General features: G+C 37.0%; 1 protein-coding gene across 2 annotated transcripts in view; it reads left to right on the plus strand.

The window, feature by feature from the left end:
• The window catches only part of ELOVL7 (ELOVL fatty acid elongase 7), a 76,985-nt gene extending 66,379 nt beyond the window's left edge, over positions 1-10,606 (plus strand). For both annotated transcript variants that reach the window (XM_082725902.1, XM_082725903.1), the window contains 3 exons: positions 1,725-1,830; positions 6,760-6,896; positions 9,207-10,606. In XM_082725902.1, coding sequence (XP_082582028.1) covers positions 1,725-1,830; positions 6,760-6,896; positions 9,207-9,416 — 453 coding nt within the window. In that variant the 3' untranslated portion in view covers positions 9,417-10,606. The remainder of the gene's footprint in view (positions 1-1,724; positions 1,831-6,759; positions 6,897-9,206) is intronic.
• The last annotated feature ends 7,161 nt before the right edge of the window (positions 10,607-17,767 follow it).

The following is a 17,767-nucleotide window of genomic DNA, read 5'->3' on the forward strand; positions in this document are numbered from 1 at the left end:
AGTAGCCAAGGAAAGCTGGGTATTTATCATATATTTGGGCATGTATGTCTCAGATACCTGGAACTAGTTCTGGATCTAAGAGCAGTGTCTTCTTCTTCAGGATACATATTACAATTACATATTAGAGAATACATACTTCTTTTCTTTTTTAATTTAAATTTAGTTAATAACATATAATGTATTAACTAATTTCAGAGGTAGGGGTTATGACAGAACACATATTCCTTGTAGCAAATCTCAACATGCTTCACCTTCTCAGCTGATGAATCACATAATGTTAGAATTGGAAAGGATTTTAGTGAGCATAGAATACAGTGGTTCTCAAACTTGGGCTTGCCTTGGAATCACCTAAATACACAGATGCCTGGACCCCACCCCTAGGGTTTCTGATTCAGTGTGTTGGGCTCAGGAAGTTACATTTCTTTTAAGTTCTCAGGTGATGTTATTGCTGTTGGTCCAGACCCTACACTTGGGAGACCCCTGTTCTAGTCAGTGGTTCCCAGCCATCATAGTGCAGGAGCATTAACTGCATTAGAAAAAACAAAAAAAAAAACCTGGGACCCATCTCAGAGATTTGGTGCCAGGTGGCCTGTACTTAGAGACTAGCCATGGCTATTTTTATAAAGCATCTTGGACATTGTAATATACAGCCAGAGTTGTGAACCACTGATCTGGGCCAGAGCTCTCAATCTGAAAATAAATTGAAGCTAGGAAGGTAAGTAACTCACCCAGAGGAATGCCACTATTGCTTGGGACCGGGACCCCAGATAGTTGGTTTGGGACTTTTTCATTGCATCATGCTGCCATCTTCCATGTGCATAAGCAAATGCATTTTGGCTTTATTGTTTTCCGCTTTGTATGTTCTCATTTATTTCCAGGTTCCATAAGGAAACGGTTGCTACCTCTATGTCCTTCCCTAAACCACATTTCTTAAATATTACTATGGATACTTTTGTTTGTGGTGCTCTGCTTGGGCCTATAGTTAGAAGTCTGACTCATTACTGGTATTCTGAATTTTGAATATTTTTCGAACACTTAATTCTGCTTTTGAATTTTTTCTTGAAAAAAATCTGCCCCTGCAAAAGCCTTCGTGTTCTCTTCTTTGTTTCTGCAAACCATGGATACATTCAGTCTGGATGGTGCCTTGGTTGCCTTTCTCCTTTTTCGCAGGCCACTTTCCCTCCCATCCTATTTCTTCAAATCCCCTTGACTTTTTCCCATTTCATCTTTCTTTAATAATAATATGCTAACTTTTGCTTTGTTGCAAGTTCTGTTTTTGGTTTGCTTAATTCCTTATCTAAATTAGTAGGATGTCTTAGAGAGCAATATAGAATAATTTCTGTCCTAAGAATTGAGACTCTGTGCTTTCCCATATACTTCAAAATCCACATGGATGTTTTCCTACCAGTAACATTTCTTTCAATAATATTTGGCTATGTTTGTCACTTTGCGTTTTTGATTTTCAAATCCACATACATTTTCTTTAACGCCTTTTTATTGATTCTCCCATGACTATTCATCATGCCTAAGTTCCTTCATACTTATTAGCTTTTTAGCTGCCCCTTGGAGAATCAGCTGCTTCTGTCAGCATTCTCCAAGGCAGCCCTTTCAATGCAAATTATGATGTGAAATAGTTTGTACTTTGCCAGTATTTTTGTAGATAAATCAGTAGATCAATCATTGCATGATTTTCTATGAACTTGATTTTTTTAAAATTATTTCAGATCTTTTTTGTTCTGCGTAAGAAAAATAGCCAAGTGACTTTCCTGCATGTCTTCCATCATACCATCATGCCATGGACCTGGTGGTTTGGAGTCAAATTTGCCGCAGGTAGCCAAGGGAGAGTTGGGATCATGTGCTATAAACAATTACATTTCTGTGTGTTGTAAAGACAAATTCTGTCCTTAAATGTGATTTAGAAGAAACTTAAAACATCAAAGGACTACTTGGGTCAAACGTCTGACTTTCATTATTATCTGAAACATAAAAGTAAGACTTTAACCTAGATCCTTTCCCTACCCTCCATTCTTTAGATACACTTGATTTTTGGGTATAGTCTCCTATCCATAATGCTTTAGTTGCTTTGTTTGGATTTTATTCTTTTCCCATATAGTTCTATTAAATATCATTAAATAAATAAACAGTAAAAAAATAAAATGGTAGAAGCCTTAGTTTTATAGAAATATAGTTAGTTATCTATTCCTTATAGGTTTCCAGGAAGTTAAAATGTTTATCTCAAGTTCCAGTCTTCTTTGCATTCAAAATTCCAATAACTGATACATACCTCACCCCCTACCAACTCTTTAAAGATGTGTTAAATTGTGGTTGAAGGATGTTGTTTGAAGTTGAAACTTTAAATCAAAAGCTTGGCACACAGCCTCTTTTGTTCATTTGGTTTTGGTTTTATGCCTCTGAACATCTAGAATCGGAAAAAACAGGTTAAGTAATTTTACCCTATCATCGTGCTAAATAAATGATGTCCCCAAGGACATGTACTTATTAGCAGATGTTGGTTGGGAGATTTATTTATTCGAAGTTCCTAAATTTAAGAAGTCTTTGAGTAGATCTGCAGCCTTAAAATTTCTCTGAATAGCTCATTTCTATGAGGCATTCTGACTTTGTAGGACAAAAAAGAGAAAACAGAATTGAGGAACACTTGTTTGAATTTTAGAGTCTCTAGGCATGGGGGAAAATCCTCATGTCTCAGAGCATGAGAGGGCGTGAATGAACCATTGGCATAAAAGAGGTACCAGAATCTAGAGGAGCTGAAAGGACTGTCCCTACCATGGCCTAGGAGCATCAGATTTTCCAAAATATGAGGTGTTTTCTTTGCCCAAATTGGCATTTGTATGTTGGAGTTTTTAAAAGTAAATGTCACTATTTTTTCTGGTAATGTATGTTATATAAAAATAGTCTCATCTGTGTCCATTTTACAAATCAAGGATAGCCATATTACTTAATCTCCATTATTTTACTTCTCTTTATATGTTTTTGTTTTCTCTTATATGCACATCAGTTCTCTGTATAGTGATATTCATTGACATCTTTATTCATGTTGCCCAAAAATGGGAAAATACCTAACCATTCCATTAGTAAAATGGTTATGAATTCCTGTGTATATATAATTGTGAAATGCAAATGATACCAGGAGACATTTAGCTCGTCTTCTCTTTTAAGCAGTTTGACTCCAAAATTATCAGACATAGGTGTCTATTCTATTTTAAAGTATGCTAGAAAAAGTTCTTTCACACCCTTATAATTTATTTATTCAGATTTCTTCTCTGAGACCAGAATATTACATCACAACACTGAAAAATATAAATAGGAAAAAGATTGGGAGACATTACCCCAAAATACAGTGATTTAGAGGGACTAACACAAAAAGTGCTTTCTCTCTCTGTCTTTATTCTTCTCTGTATTTTCTAATTTTTCTATATTGAATAGCTGTATGTTTTATAATAGGAAAAATGAGCTTTATTTGAAGAGTAGAGTTGAGCACTTTTCTAATATCTGTCTTAGACCCATGGATAGTCTGGCTTCCATTTTCAAACAAGCATTACTTTCTTTTCTTTTCTTTAAAAGATTTTATTTAGTTATTTATTTGACAGAGAGAGAGAGGGAGAGACAGATCACAAGCAGGCAGAGAGGTAGGCAGAGAAAGAGGGGGAAGCAGACTCGCCGCTAAGCAGAGAGTCCGATGTGGGGCTCGATCCCAGGACCCTGAGATCATGACCTGAGCTGAAGGCAGAGGCTTAACCCACTCAACCACCCTGGCGCCCAAGCATTACTTTCAATAATGAAAATTGAAACGTGAAATTCTTTGTTTTTTTTAATGTTACTGTGTTTATGGACATCAAACACTTTGTAGTGGGTTCATTGACCGCACCTTAATCCCCCTTCTGCTTTACAAAATGTAAATACTTTCTTATATGTTCAATGAGTTGGCATTTCTGTTCAGTATTGCATGTGGAATCTAGAAAATACTTTTATACCTAATACCTATATAGTGACAGGTACAGCAGTAAGAACTGAGATATTTCCAGAAATGTGGTCTGGCTTTGGCTTTCATTCCTAGAATGAAACCGTCCAGTTTACACTGTTCTTTCAAAAACTTGAGCACAGCTGATCTCAATCTAGTATTTAATTTCCTGTTTGCCTGCTGTACAATTCTGTGGCGTAAAAAGCATTCCAACTTTTCTTTGGAATATGGTGGGAATGTTTCTCTGGCAGGTTTTTATATTCATTATGCACATACTCCCTTCCAGAGATATGGGGAATTGTGGCAATTACCCTGGTGATTCCTTTATTTTTCGAAAAAGGAATAGAATGAGATGGTACTAATTGCAATACATTCCAAAATGTTAGCTTTGCAAAACTATTGTTGTAAAGAAGAAAGCAGACTTAGAAAATACTTTATTAGGAAAGCCTTCCAAAGAAGATGTGAAAAACATTGCTAATTAAAATGTGACTGTTCTGTGAACAAACTTATTAACATATCTGAGGGAATAATCGTAACTAGACAAAATCAGCAAGTTAATCTTATTTGATAGCTGATTTTGATTAGTAACCCTTACTAAACTAGCTAGCACTAGTGTTAGCTACACTAGTGCTTTGTTAAATTCCTGTCCATAGGATCCTCATTTTAGGACATTTAAAAAATAAAAGATTCTGGATGGAAAATAGTCTACTGAAAAATGGGACAGGTATCTTGGTGAGAAAAATCTCTGATATAGTTTGTTTCCTGTGTGTTTATATAATCACAAGACACAAAAGGACATAAGAGGTATTTAGCTTATGCCCTGTTAAGCAGCTTGACTCCTTAACTATCAGAAATAGACAAATACTATATTTTTAAATCACCCTAGAAAAGGTGTTTTCACACCACTATAATTCATCTATTTCAGTTTCTTTTGGGAAAAAAGACTAATCCAAATGTAAATAATAAAAGGTGGGAGGTTGGTAATAAGCTTCATTAATTCAGTTTCTTCTGACTTGTAATTTATGATAATTAAAGAATTGGCTACATTTTTATTCTACTTAGAGAAAGTTTATGAAGCACAGTACAGCATAAATGAGGCATTGGAGGAATATTTAAATTACTCAAAAATAATTATTTAAAACATGTTATTTTAAAGGAGTACTTTAGCAGTGGTAGTATCTAGAAGGGTCTAAGAGTTCTGCAATTATGAATGATTATAAAAATGTAATTAGTTTCTACTATGCAACAATTTTTATTTTGCTTTAAACTTTCTGTAATACATAGCGTTTATGAACATGGTCCTTTTTCTAATGTAATTGTTCTATATTTTGACGTTTCACTTTATTTCTAGAATTAAAGAATACTAGAATAAAGAAATTAGAATATTTTGGAGAAGAATTTAAATCCCAGATCAAGATCACTAAGCTGAATCAGGCTATACATAAAGAATGCAGCTTCTTTGAGATTGTGCCTCTTAGGAAAGATGCTAAGGCAGACTTTTCTGTTTTTTTCTCCTGCTATTGGCCAGTCACCTTGTTACCCCTTCCCGGGTACTACAGGTCCAGCTAAAGACAATTGAAATGATCTTTACTTCTGTTCTCCCAGGGTTCTTTGCTTCTACTCTAAATTGAATGTGATCAGTAGGAGATATAGTGATTAGAAGAGGAAAATCAAGATAGGAAGACACAATTGATAATAATCAAATGGAAGCAGTAAGCAAAGATGGCTTAACAATTAATGACTATTTTGGAAAAACAATAATTGTCTTTAAATAATTAAAGCAAACTTAGCATAGCCTCCTAATGAAAGGAGTGTATATATATATATATTTTAAGATTTTTTATTTATTTATTTGACAGAGAGAGATCACGAGTAAGCAGAGAGGCAGGCAGAGAGAGAGAGAGGAGGAAGCAGGCTCCCCGCTGAGGAGAGAGCCCGATGCGGGACTCGATCCCAGGACCCCGAGATCATGACCCGAGCCGAAGGCAGCGGCTTTACACACTGAGCCACCCAGGCGCCCCAAGGAGTGTATATATATTTTTACTGCCAAAGTTTCATAGCACCAGAGAATGGATTGTGACACATTCATACGGTGCAATACTGTAATACTAACAGCCGTTAAGAAGGCAAACTACTAATCACAGCAACATGGACAAATCTTAAAAAAAAAATTATGTTGATTGAAAGAAAGTAGGCTTCAAAGATTATCCTGTAAAATTCTATTTACATGAAGTTTAATATCAGGCAAAGGTAATAGTTGATAGAAGTCAGCATAAAGTTTATGTTGAGAGGTATATTCTTGGAAGGGGGGCATAGGAACCGTATGTGATGTTGGAAATGTTCTATATCTTGACTTTGGTGGATGGCTATGTGGGTGTATATCTATGTATACAATCATCCTTTAAGGTTAGTGCATTTGTGTACTTTATATATGTCAACCCTCACTGAAAAAATGAATTTGATTACTACTATTAAATATATACCATTTCAAAAAAATAAACTTAGTTTGTTAAAGTGAACCCAAACAAAAGACCATCTTAGGGTTAAGATATAACAATAAATAAAGGCATTCTCATTAGTTTTTGAAAGTTTGCATCTTATATTTCACTGAATGAATATGTTATCCAGCTCCCTGTAATTTGATAGCAGATTAACAAATTGATGTTGTATATGTTTTTCTTTCTATTAAAATTAAATAATTATTCTAAAATCTCAGTTGACAAAAATGAATCTCATTTTAAGGAGCATTGCCCCCAATTTACAATAATTTTATTTTCCAGGTGGTTTGGGAACATTCCATGCCTTTCTAAATACAGCCGTACATGTAGTCATGTATTCCTACTATGGGCTCTCTGCACTGGGACCAGCCTTCCAGAAGTATCTATGGTGGAAAAAATATTTGACATCATTACAGCTTGTGAGTAATTAATTTTCTTTAAAACCAGATATAAAACTAAGCTGGAATAATTTCTCTTCCCTATGAATCAGAATACTAACGAAGGAACAAAAGTTACAAAACAATAGGAATATAGAGTGTGTGGCCTCAATAGTGCATCCCATCATTATCCTTTCCATGTTATTTAAACTTTTGTAAAGAACTGTGTTGGAAACAAAGTATATTTTTGGTAGCCAAGAGCTCAGACAGCTAAACCAGAATGTGTATCTTTAGGCTATCTTTGTACTATCTTATACTTTTCTATAAAATAAATATAGTTATGGGGTACCTGGGTGGCTCAGTCATTAAGCATCTCCCTTCGGCTCAGATCATGGTCCCAGGGTCCTGGGACCAAGCCCTGCCTCGGGCTCTCTGCTTGGTGGGAAGCGTGCTTCTCCCTCTCCTGCTCCCCCTGCTTGTGTTCTATTTCTGACTGTGTCTTTCTCTGTTAAATAAATAAATAAATAAAATCTTAAATAAATTTATGATAAAGATAATCTCAAAGTATTTGCACTGCAGCTGGCACAATATTTAATTAGGAGTTAGGAATACCATCTAAAGACTTTGAGGGAGGGAATAGAACTTTGAGAGGATTATGAGTCTTCCTGTATGCCTGGCTCTAAGTCTGGTTTTCCTCCAAATGATAAACATACATGCGGATGAAAGAGGTAGGGAAACAGTATACCGTATATATTGACAAACTGACAGTGCTCTAAATAACCAAGTGTAAGGAAATAGTGAAATAAATTATTTTAATTCCTACTTTGCAATATTATAAAATCAGGAAAATTATTCACCATTGCTTTCTTTTTAAGTATTTTATTTTCTGATTGTGAAGTAACATATGCTCATCACTGAGAAATTTGAACATCTAACTAAGCAAAGAGAAAGAAAAATAAGCCTAATTCCACATGTATGTGAATACCTGTTGCATGATTTGCATTATACTGCATAGACAATTTTGTATTGGGCTCTTTTCCCACTTATCCACTTTTAAACATTGTAAAAACTTTTTTTAATTAATGTGGCAAAATGCTAAAATAGAAGAAAGAATAGATATAATTATCTAAAATGTGTTGGTTATACACAAACACACCTGCATCAGATATTGGCATGTCACTGAGGCTTTCAGAGGTATCATCTTTATGTCTGCCAAATGAGAGAAATAAGGGTAGCTACGGCATAGGAATGTCATGGAAGTTTCTTAAGATAATACAGGGAGGGGCGCCTGGGTGGCTCAGTGGGTTAGGCCTCTGCCTTCAGCTCAGGTCATTATCTCAGGGTCCTGGCATCGAGTCCCATATTGGGCTCTCTGCTCAGCAGGGAGCCTGCTTCCCCCTTTCACTACCTGTCTCTCTGCCTACTTGTGATCTCTCTCTGTCAAATAAATAAATAAAATCTTTTAAAAAAAAAAGGATAATGTAGGGAAAGTTGAAGATGATCAAAAAAGAAATTGAAAAGCTTAACTATGGTCATAAATGGAAGAATATAGGTAACGGTTATTTTTCATTTATGAATTTTTACTTGTCTAACATTCCCACAGAACACATGTTGCCTTTTAATCAGGAGAAGAAAGAGATGCAAAAAATCTGGACATTAGCCTGGGGAGTGTTCCTTTTAAGACTGTGTGACTGTTTGGGAACAAAGAGCCCTTGGACATCATGAGGAGTGTCATCAATACTGTTTCACTCCTTACAGATTCTCTGCTGCCATTGGCAGGATATATTTTTATTCTGATATGTCACCTGTGGGTGACAAGTGGCAGATACCACGACTCAGGGATGCTTTGGCTCCTACGAAATTGCTAGGGCTCTAATTACAATGATTGTTTCCCCAAAATTGAAATACCTCATCTAACAAGACAGATTATTTGAAATTGAAGCTCTTCTAGAAAATGAGGCCATAAGAAAGTGGTCCCACCCATGTGTATTTCATCAAGTCAAGGACTCAAGACAGAGACTTGCCAAGAAAACCTTCTCAGGTGGTTCTTTCTGTGGGTTCGAAGGGGCTGCTGCCCCGCCCAGCTCCTGGGCCATTTACGTAGGGCCGCCAGAGTTGCACACTTGGGCAGGACTGAGTAGTGGTTGCCCATTCCCATCTGGATTTTTACAATGTCCCACCCACTCTGACTCCCATGGAGGCTAGATTTAAAGATAAAACCCCCAACCCAATCTTAGTAACCTAAGATGTGGTTGCAGAGTGTTTAAGCATAAGCAGCGAAAGAATGCATTAAATGATTGTGCCTTTGTGACTGCATATCTGAATAATATTTTTCATTCTTTCATCTTTTAGGTCCAATTCATTATTATCACCATCCACATAGGCCAGTTCTTTTTCATGGAAGATTGCAAGTACCAGTTTCCAGTCTTTCTGTACATCATTTTGAGTTATGGGTGCATCTTTCTGCTGCTCTTTCTCCATTTTTGGTACCGTGCTTACACCAAAGGCCAGAGGCTGCCCAAAACTGTGAAAAATGGAATCTGCAAAAGCAAAGATCACTGAAATGCAAGCACGACATGAATCTATGAATGAGACTGGTATCTTACTTTCCTTGACAATCAAGAGCTTTATGACAAATCAAGTGCATTTTGTATATTTTTCAAAACCAAGAGCTTGTATTTTTATGATAAGTTATTGGGGTTTCTGATATTTGAGAGCCCAAGGTCCCAGGTAACAGAGTCTAAGTAGAGCCTAAAGCAGGTAGTTTTTCAGCTGCTTTTAAACCTAATCTAAAGGTTTTATTTAATGCATTTTGTTATGGTGAAAGGAGGATATGAAACAGTATCGTACTTTTCAAAGAAGTCCAGTATAGATGAAAATATCATCAGGTATTTTGACCGTGGACAGAGATCCATGCCCTACTATAGATTCCTTCTGCCAGCTCTGAAAACCTCTGACTGGGAATTTTGGCTGTTGATTATATTCAGAAGACACTGTATTTACTCTAAAGTTAAATTCCTATCCTAAAGAGCTAACACTGCTGAATATTAAGTGAATTTTTTGTAAATTGTCATTTAACATCACTAACAGTAATTCTTAATGGATCTCTTGTGTAGCCACCACCAGTTTCACTGATAAGACTTCCCTATAACACTTTTGTCGTATATACTGTTTAAAAAGTAACAATTCTTTCGGTTAGTACCTTGATGCACTTAACACTAAGGTTAAGTTAATATTTTGAAAACAAGAGGATTTGTTTCTGTAGCTTAAGGAGCACTGTGCTATTCCTATTTTGCAGTTAACTTTGTGTATTTCTGGAAAGAGGTGAAATTTGTCAGTGGAATAAGTACTCTGTAGTTCGGTGGGAAAAATTTGTTGTATTATAACATCACTTTCTCATATTGTTAAAGGATTATCTTGTTAATATGTATTGGTTATATATGTAAATGTTCAAATCCTTAGCACAATGCAGGTACCCTTAAATCATAAATGATTTCAGACCTCCCATTATACACAGTTTCCAGAGATGAGTTAGAGTTCTTTGTGAAGCAACTGGAGGAAAATGGTTGCACAGAAATTCTCCAGGGACTATATATGGTTATGGTAAGGGTCTCAATAAAGAGAGAAAGAGCCTGTTTAATAGTTGGTATAGATAGACTGCATGGAGAAATGTTTCCCAGAGTTATGAATTAATTATAGCCTGGATTTCTTTTTTCAAACCTATAAATTATATAATGAAGATTTGAAATTCATTTTGCCTACTTTTGTTTTTTCACAATTACTGCTTTCTAAAATTCTCTTGTTTTCCTATTTTCTTGCTGGCAAACTGAAACTACTGGTCAATAGACTTTTGTGTCAGAAACAATGATATTTGGACATTTCTGAATTTTTCCCTATTGGTTTTTCATTCTTGTTATATTTATACTTGATTTTGAAGGACTGCTTATGCCTATTTGACTTTAAACAATTAATACTTATGGGTCTCAGTTATGTAACACACAGTGATAGCATTATCCATCAGAGCCTGAGTTTTTCCTCACTGTGAATTCTTATAGTTTGATGTGTCACGCCTAGTATTTAATATGTACCATGGCCTTCTCTCTCACACTTACCAGATTTATAAGGTTATTTGCTTTTAAGTGACCTTTACTGATTTCACTTGCTTACAATATGAGAAGATAAGAGTTGATAAATGGGGGAAATATTTATTTTCCTCAAAAAAAAAAAAAAGCAAAAAAGAAAGCACAGCAGGAAAAAAAGAACAACAGTTATAATTTATTTTTCTGAGGGCCTCAGGGTTCCTAAACTGTTTTCCTGTTTTGATTCTTTTCATCCAGCCTGCGCTAAAATGCGACGGTGTAGCGGATGCTGTTACACAATGCACACAATTCCCAAACACCAAGTAGACTAAAGACCAAAAGGAAGCATGAAGAAAAGAAGGTGCCAGGAGAGTTTGGTTTTCACAATACTGTCTATCCGGCAATGTACAACCACTCCTAACTTCCCTGTAGCCTTTAAAATGCCTGACTTGCTTAAAATGTCTGACAGCATGTGATGGAACCATGTTCTAAATTATGTGGATAAAAGTGGAGAGCTGGAACGTTACATGAAAAAGAGCTAGCAGAAGTATCCTTGCACAGCTAGCAGAAGTATCCTTCATATATATATCATTAGATCAAAATGTGTTATCACTGGATGTACGATATGCATGGACAGTATGTTATTAAAGGGCTCTATGGGTCACATAGAGTTTCTATTGGGGTTTCATCCACTTTTCAAGATTTTATTGCCTTTGGGTTTGCTTACCTAACAAATAAAGAGACCAGATACAACATCTAGTTTATGATATGAGGTTCTATGAATCATTTTTATTTATTTTTTTAAAGATTTAAAAAAAATTTATTTATTTGACAGACAGAGATCACAAGTGGGCAGAGAGGCAGGCAGAAAGAGAGGAAGGGAAGCAAGCTCCCTGCTGAGCAGAGAGCCCAATGTGGGGCTTGATCCCAGGACCCTGGGATCATGACCTGAGCCGAAGGCAGAGGCTTTAACCCACTGAGCCACCCAGGTGCCCTATCATTTTAAATATCCATGGGACATTGCCAGTTTACAGTCTTAATTGAGTTGAATTTAAGAATTCAATTTAAGAAAAAAAATCAATTTAAGAATTTAAGAATTCAATTTAAGAATTCAAATTTAAGAATTTAATAATTGAACTTAAGAATTCAATTCAGGGGGCGCCTGGGTGGCTCAGTGGGTTAAAGCCTCTGCCTTCAGCTCTGGTCATGATCCCAGGGTCCTGGGATCGAGCCCCACATCAGGCTCTCTGCTCCACAGGGAGCCTGCTTCCTCCTCTCTCTCTCTCTCTCTCTCTCTGCCTGCCTCTCTGCCTACTTGTGATCTCTGTCTGTCAAATAAATAAAATATTAAAAAAAAAAAGAATTCAATTCAGTTGAGTTGAATTTAAGAATTGAGTGGACTATATTGTTACCTAAATTTCAAAATTATGAGATTTCTCCTCAATTATCTCTTGTTTCTGTTAAATTTGTAAAGACTGTGGAAAACTGTGGATATTGTCAGAGTGTGTGTGTGTGTGTGCGCACATTATAGTAAATTTGTGGTAGTATGTGTGTCTTTTATCTTGGAGTCAAACTGCATATGTTTGCATGGGTAGGTGGTTTTAACCTGAATACTCATTTAACCAAAACATTTTACACATTTGTTGCATCCTTTGTATATTCAGAACCCCCGCTAGATGTTGTAGTGATACAAAGATATCTTGAACATAGTTGGGGCCTCCTGAAAGTTATAGACCAACAGAAGATCTTATGTAACAGAGCAGCTAGGTGCCATATGCGTGAAAGTTCTGTCACTTAGAAAGCATGGAAGGCACTGTGAAGGATTTACAACTTATGTATTTAAGATGTACAGAACTTCAAAATGGTTGCTGGGTTAGTGGGCAAGGTGTTGTAAGTGAAAAGAAATAACAAATCAGCTCTAGGGAAAGGAAAGTTTAGGGAATGGCCAATAGACCAAATTATAGCAAGGCTTCCTGCTGTGGACCCAAAGAGAGGAGTCCAGAAGGAGGTGGGCTCAGACCTCGGAGGCATGTGGCTGTGGCATCTGGGCTTGATTCTCCAGGAAATTGAGAACATTCAGTGGTTTTTGAGGGAGGTGAGGTTTGGTCTAAGGCGGTACCTTAAGAGCGATCTGGATGGGTGGGGTGGGGTAGGGCATCACCTTTAGACACCTTTAGACACAGCAGAGCTAAATTGGTTGAGTAAGGATGAGTGGGGAGAGAGCCAGCATATGTGCCTTGAAAGAAAGGTGGATGTAAGAGTGCTTCTGAAGGGAAAGTCTCATCTAGACTGACCATGGATGGGTTGACTAGCAGGGTCCAAGGAAACAGTAGAGTGGTATGGAAAGTGGGCTAAATCTAAAACCATGAGGCATGGATGTTATGTGAGGTGACCTTAGACCAGCCAGTTAACCTCTCTCAGCTTCTCTTTCTTCATCTATAAAATGAAAACAATAGCACAAGGTTTCCTTGCTGGGTTGTTCTGTGGCTTAAATGAAATAATGTATTTCAATTGGTAAAAATATGTAGTAATTGGTAAGAATATGAACATATGCCTAGAGAATACAGACTCAGATTTAAGTGGGGAGTAAAAGAAGGTGGATCCCTAGCTCAAAAGAGAACAGAGTTTATGGTTCTGTCTACTTTAGGTGGAGTAAGGTATGTGGTGATTACAGAGGGGACAGGATAAATGGATTGAAGGATTTTTTTTTTCTTTTAAAAAAGCAGCATAAACATGTTTATTCTAGAAATGACTTGAAGAATGAAAAAGTTGCATAAACTATTGGAAATTGATGTGCTTAGGGATTTCAAATATTTCCCAGCTTCTAGCAGAATCCCAGTGAGGCTGGAGACCATACATTTGTAGTGGTCCCAATCTGCATGAATTTGTTAGGCCCATAATCCTGTGGGCATGGAGAAGACTTGCACTACTCAAGGTTGGGATTTGCAAGGAAGATGCAGCGGGACAAGGGAGGACATTGACAATGCCAGCAAGACTGGGTACAGTGGTGCATTATGGGAGCTGAGTTCTCAAAGGACAGTGGTGCTTACTAAGCTCCTTATATGTCTCATGCAATAAGATCCTTACAATATCTCTACAAGATAGACACAATGAGGTCACTACAGATAAGGAAACTGATGCTTATACCATTTACATACATTTTGACCAAGGTCAGGAAGTTATTAGCTGTTAAAGCTGGGTGTCAACCCAGCTTTCTTTGATTTTAAAGCTCTTGCTCTTAACCATCATGCTATACAGCAAAGAAAGTTGATGGAATAAAGGAGTGAACTGATTTTTAAGTTTAGCCAGGATAGAAAAAAAAACTAAAAATAACAGTTAATATAGAAGTCTTTTCTTATATAAGGTTCCAGAAGTATGCAGTCAGAATTGGGCTGGTATACTATAGTATCAGAGATCCAGGGATTGTCTCACAGTTCTGCCATATGTGGCTTCTGTTCCCATAGACACCTCATGATCCAAAAATGGATGTTGGAACTCCAGCCATGAATACACTTTTCAGTCAGTATGAAGAAGGAAGAGGGTAAGAGAAGGAACAGTTCTCTCCATTTAAGGACCTATAACAAAAGTGATTCATCGTTGGCCAGAATTTAGTCATGTGGGTCACATGTAGCAGAAGGAAATCAGGGGAATAATATTCTATCCTAGCTGACCGTCAGGCTAAAGTCAGGGATTCTATGACTCTGGAAGAAGGAGGTGAATGGAACTAGTGGGGGCTGTAGTCTGGTCAGCAATTCAAAGTATGGAGGTAGTACTACATGGCTCTGGAAGTGAGTGGCTGGTACAGAAAGCGTATGATAGTTATTGGAATTGAATAGATGGATGAAGTGTTAGGCAGGGTGTTGGACAGCATATCCACATGAATGTGGAAGAGCCTCAGTGAGGAAGAGTCTTGAAATGAATATGAGCTAGATGATTAAGGACTCTGAATAGGGGTATATGACCAAGAAGACAGTGGATGGCAATAGTGAGAAGAGCAATGTGACACAAGCCTCAGAATCTTGGATTGTGCATGCATGGCATTCTTTTCAAAGATAAACCTTTTTTCAAAATAAACCTAATTTTAGAATAGTTTAGATTGACAGAAAAATTTTGAAGTTAGTGCAGAGAATTGCCATATATGCATACCCAGTTTCCCTATTATTAACATCTTAGATAAATCTAATACATTTATTACAGTTGATGTGCCAATGTTGATACTTTATTATTAACTGAAGTCCATACTTCACTCGTATTTCCTCAGTTTTCACCTACTGTCCTTTTTCTGTTTCAGGATTCCATCCAGGATGCCATTATATTTTGTTGTCCTGTGTCCTTAAACTTGTTTTGGCTGTCATGGTTTCTCAGACCCCCCCCCCTTTTTTTTAAAGATTCATTCATTCATTCATTCATTCATTCATTCATTTTAGAGAGAGGGAGGGAGAGTAGGGGGAGGGACCAGGGAAGAGGGAAAGAAAGAGTCTTAAGTAGGCTGCATGCCTAGCATGGGCCCCAAAGTGGAATTCTGTCTTGCAACACTGAGATCATGACCTGAGTGGAAATTGAAGAGTCAGACACTCACTGACTGAGCCACCCAGGTGCCCCAGTTTTTTCTTATTTTTGATGACTTTGACAATTTGGGGGAATACTGGTCAAGTATTTTGTAGAATGTCCCTCAACTGGAATTTATCTGATGTTTTTCTCATAAATCAGGTAGGAGTTATTAGTTTTTAGGAGGAAGACAGTAGGGGTACCCTATCACATTGTATCAAGGGTATATACCAACGATATGACTTTTCACTGTTGATTTTAACCTTGTTCACCTGGTTGAGGCAATGTTACTCTTTTTCTCCTTTTGTACTTTATTCTTTAAAAGGGAGTCACTCTGCAGTCACACTTAAGGGTAACCCTTTGAGTGCAAAGTATCTACACAAATTATTTGGAACTCTTCTGCCTGGGTTAGTTGCCTGTTCTCTCCCGTTTATTTATTCAATGATCCATTTATGTTAGTGTGGACTCATGAATATCTATTTGCTACATTAGAATATAATCTAATACTACGTTACTTATTTAATTGCTCAAATCCTTCCAGTTTTAGCCACTGAGAGTTCTTCTGCATGGTTTCTGTGTCATTTTGACATATTTCCACTTCCTTCTGGGACTGCAAGATGCTCCAGACTCATTTTGCATATTTCCTGCCCTGGTTCTAGAATCAGCCAATTCTCCAAGGTGTCCTGATTTCTTTCATAGGGGAATGGTATTAGAAGCCCAGAGCTGGCAATAGGTGTGGTCATAGCTACTGGAGGATTATTGGTTCTAGGCCCTCTTAGTTGACAGCAGAGAAATGTAGGTGTATATACTAACTAGTACACACATCTGTAAATATTTCTATATGTAACCATCTTAAGGTAAACTTGAGTTCATGTTGATACCCTCAGTTCTAATCTATTACCACATGGATCATTCTAGCCTTTGCCCCTTGCTTGCCTCTAACTCCAGTAGCAAGAAACCGGACTGTCACATGTGCCATGAATTTACTTAATAGTTCAATTCTAATATACATGTAAACTGATTTCAGAATTGTTAGCACACTTTATCAACCAGAGTTCCTTTTGTTCCTCATTGACAGACTCTACTCATTTCCACAATTACTTAGGTTAGCACCTTTCCTCCTCACCCTCTCCTATAAGGTTGTTTCATATATTTCTTTTTTTGTTTGTTTCATATATTTCTAATACAGTTAGGTTCTTTTATCATTCTACATTCCTTGACTCTCCCACCTTCTAAATGATTTTTATAAGCTTTGTGTCTTTTAAGTTTGACTCTGTGCTCTAAAGCTCTTTGAGTTTTGACAAATGTGTGGTGTCATATATTCATCATTACTGTATCATACAGAATAGTTTCCCTGCCCTAAAAAGAATCCTCTGTGCTTCACTGGTTCAATCCTTCCCCACCCTAAGCCGCTGGCATCCACTGATCTGTATACCATCTCTGTAATTGTGCTTTTTCCAAAATGTCATATAAATGGGAATGTTTCAAGTTTTTATTGAGATTCCAGTTACTTGGGATTTAGTGTAATATTAGTGTCAGGTGAATAGTTGTGATTCAACACTTCCATACATCACCTGGTGCTCTCCCCAAGTGCCCTCCTTAATCCACATCATCAATTTCACCCATTGCCCCTTCCACCTTCCCTCTGGTAACCCTCAGTGTGTTCTTTATAGTTAAGGGTTTGTTTCTTACTGTTTTTATTTTACTCATATTATTGCATTTTTCCCATGATAAATGATTTAATACAATCAAGTTCTTTTTATTCCTCACATGGGATGCCTTTTATTTTCTGATCTTTGCCAATTTCTACAGATACTCCAGTCTTTCTTCAAGTGCTTTGTCCTGCTCAAAATCTTTACACATCTTATCAGCTCTCTTAGCAACACCTTCGTCTTTTCAATTTCTGTTTTGCTATACCACAGGCAGTCATCCCATATCTAATTTACTCAAACTTAGTTGCAGATTCCTGTGATTATGAAATCCAAAAGTCCCTGAAACCCAAAGCTTGGGTCAAGCCTGACTTGGGCATTGAGAGACATTGGTCTTTTTATTCGTCCACATAAAGTAACTATTAATATATTTCACCACAGAAATGTGAATGTTTGACTGTGGGATGCTGCGTGAACCCTGCTGTGACATTGAATAATATCTGGTATATGTACAACATAATCCCCTCAGTAAGATCCTGGAATGTGCTTCGTAATCCTCGGGGGAATGGAGGTATTTTAATTTTCTAGGGACAGGTCGGGAATGATTCTGAAGAGACTGAGAGATACCTTTGGTTCC

Source organism: Mustela nivalis, assembly GCF_964662115.1.
Source record: "Mustela nivalis genome assembly, chromosome: 3".
In the NCBI taxonomy this organism is placed as follows: domain Eukaryota; kingdom Metazoa; phylum Chordata; class Mammalia; order Carnivora; family Mustelidae; genus Mustela; species Mustela nivalis.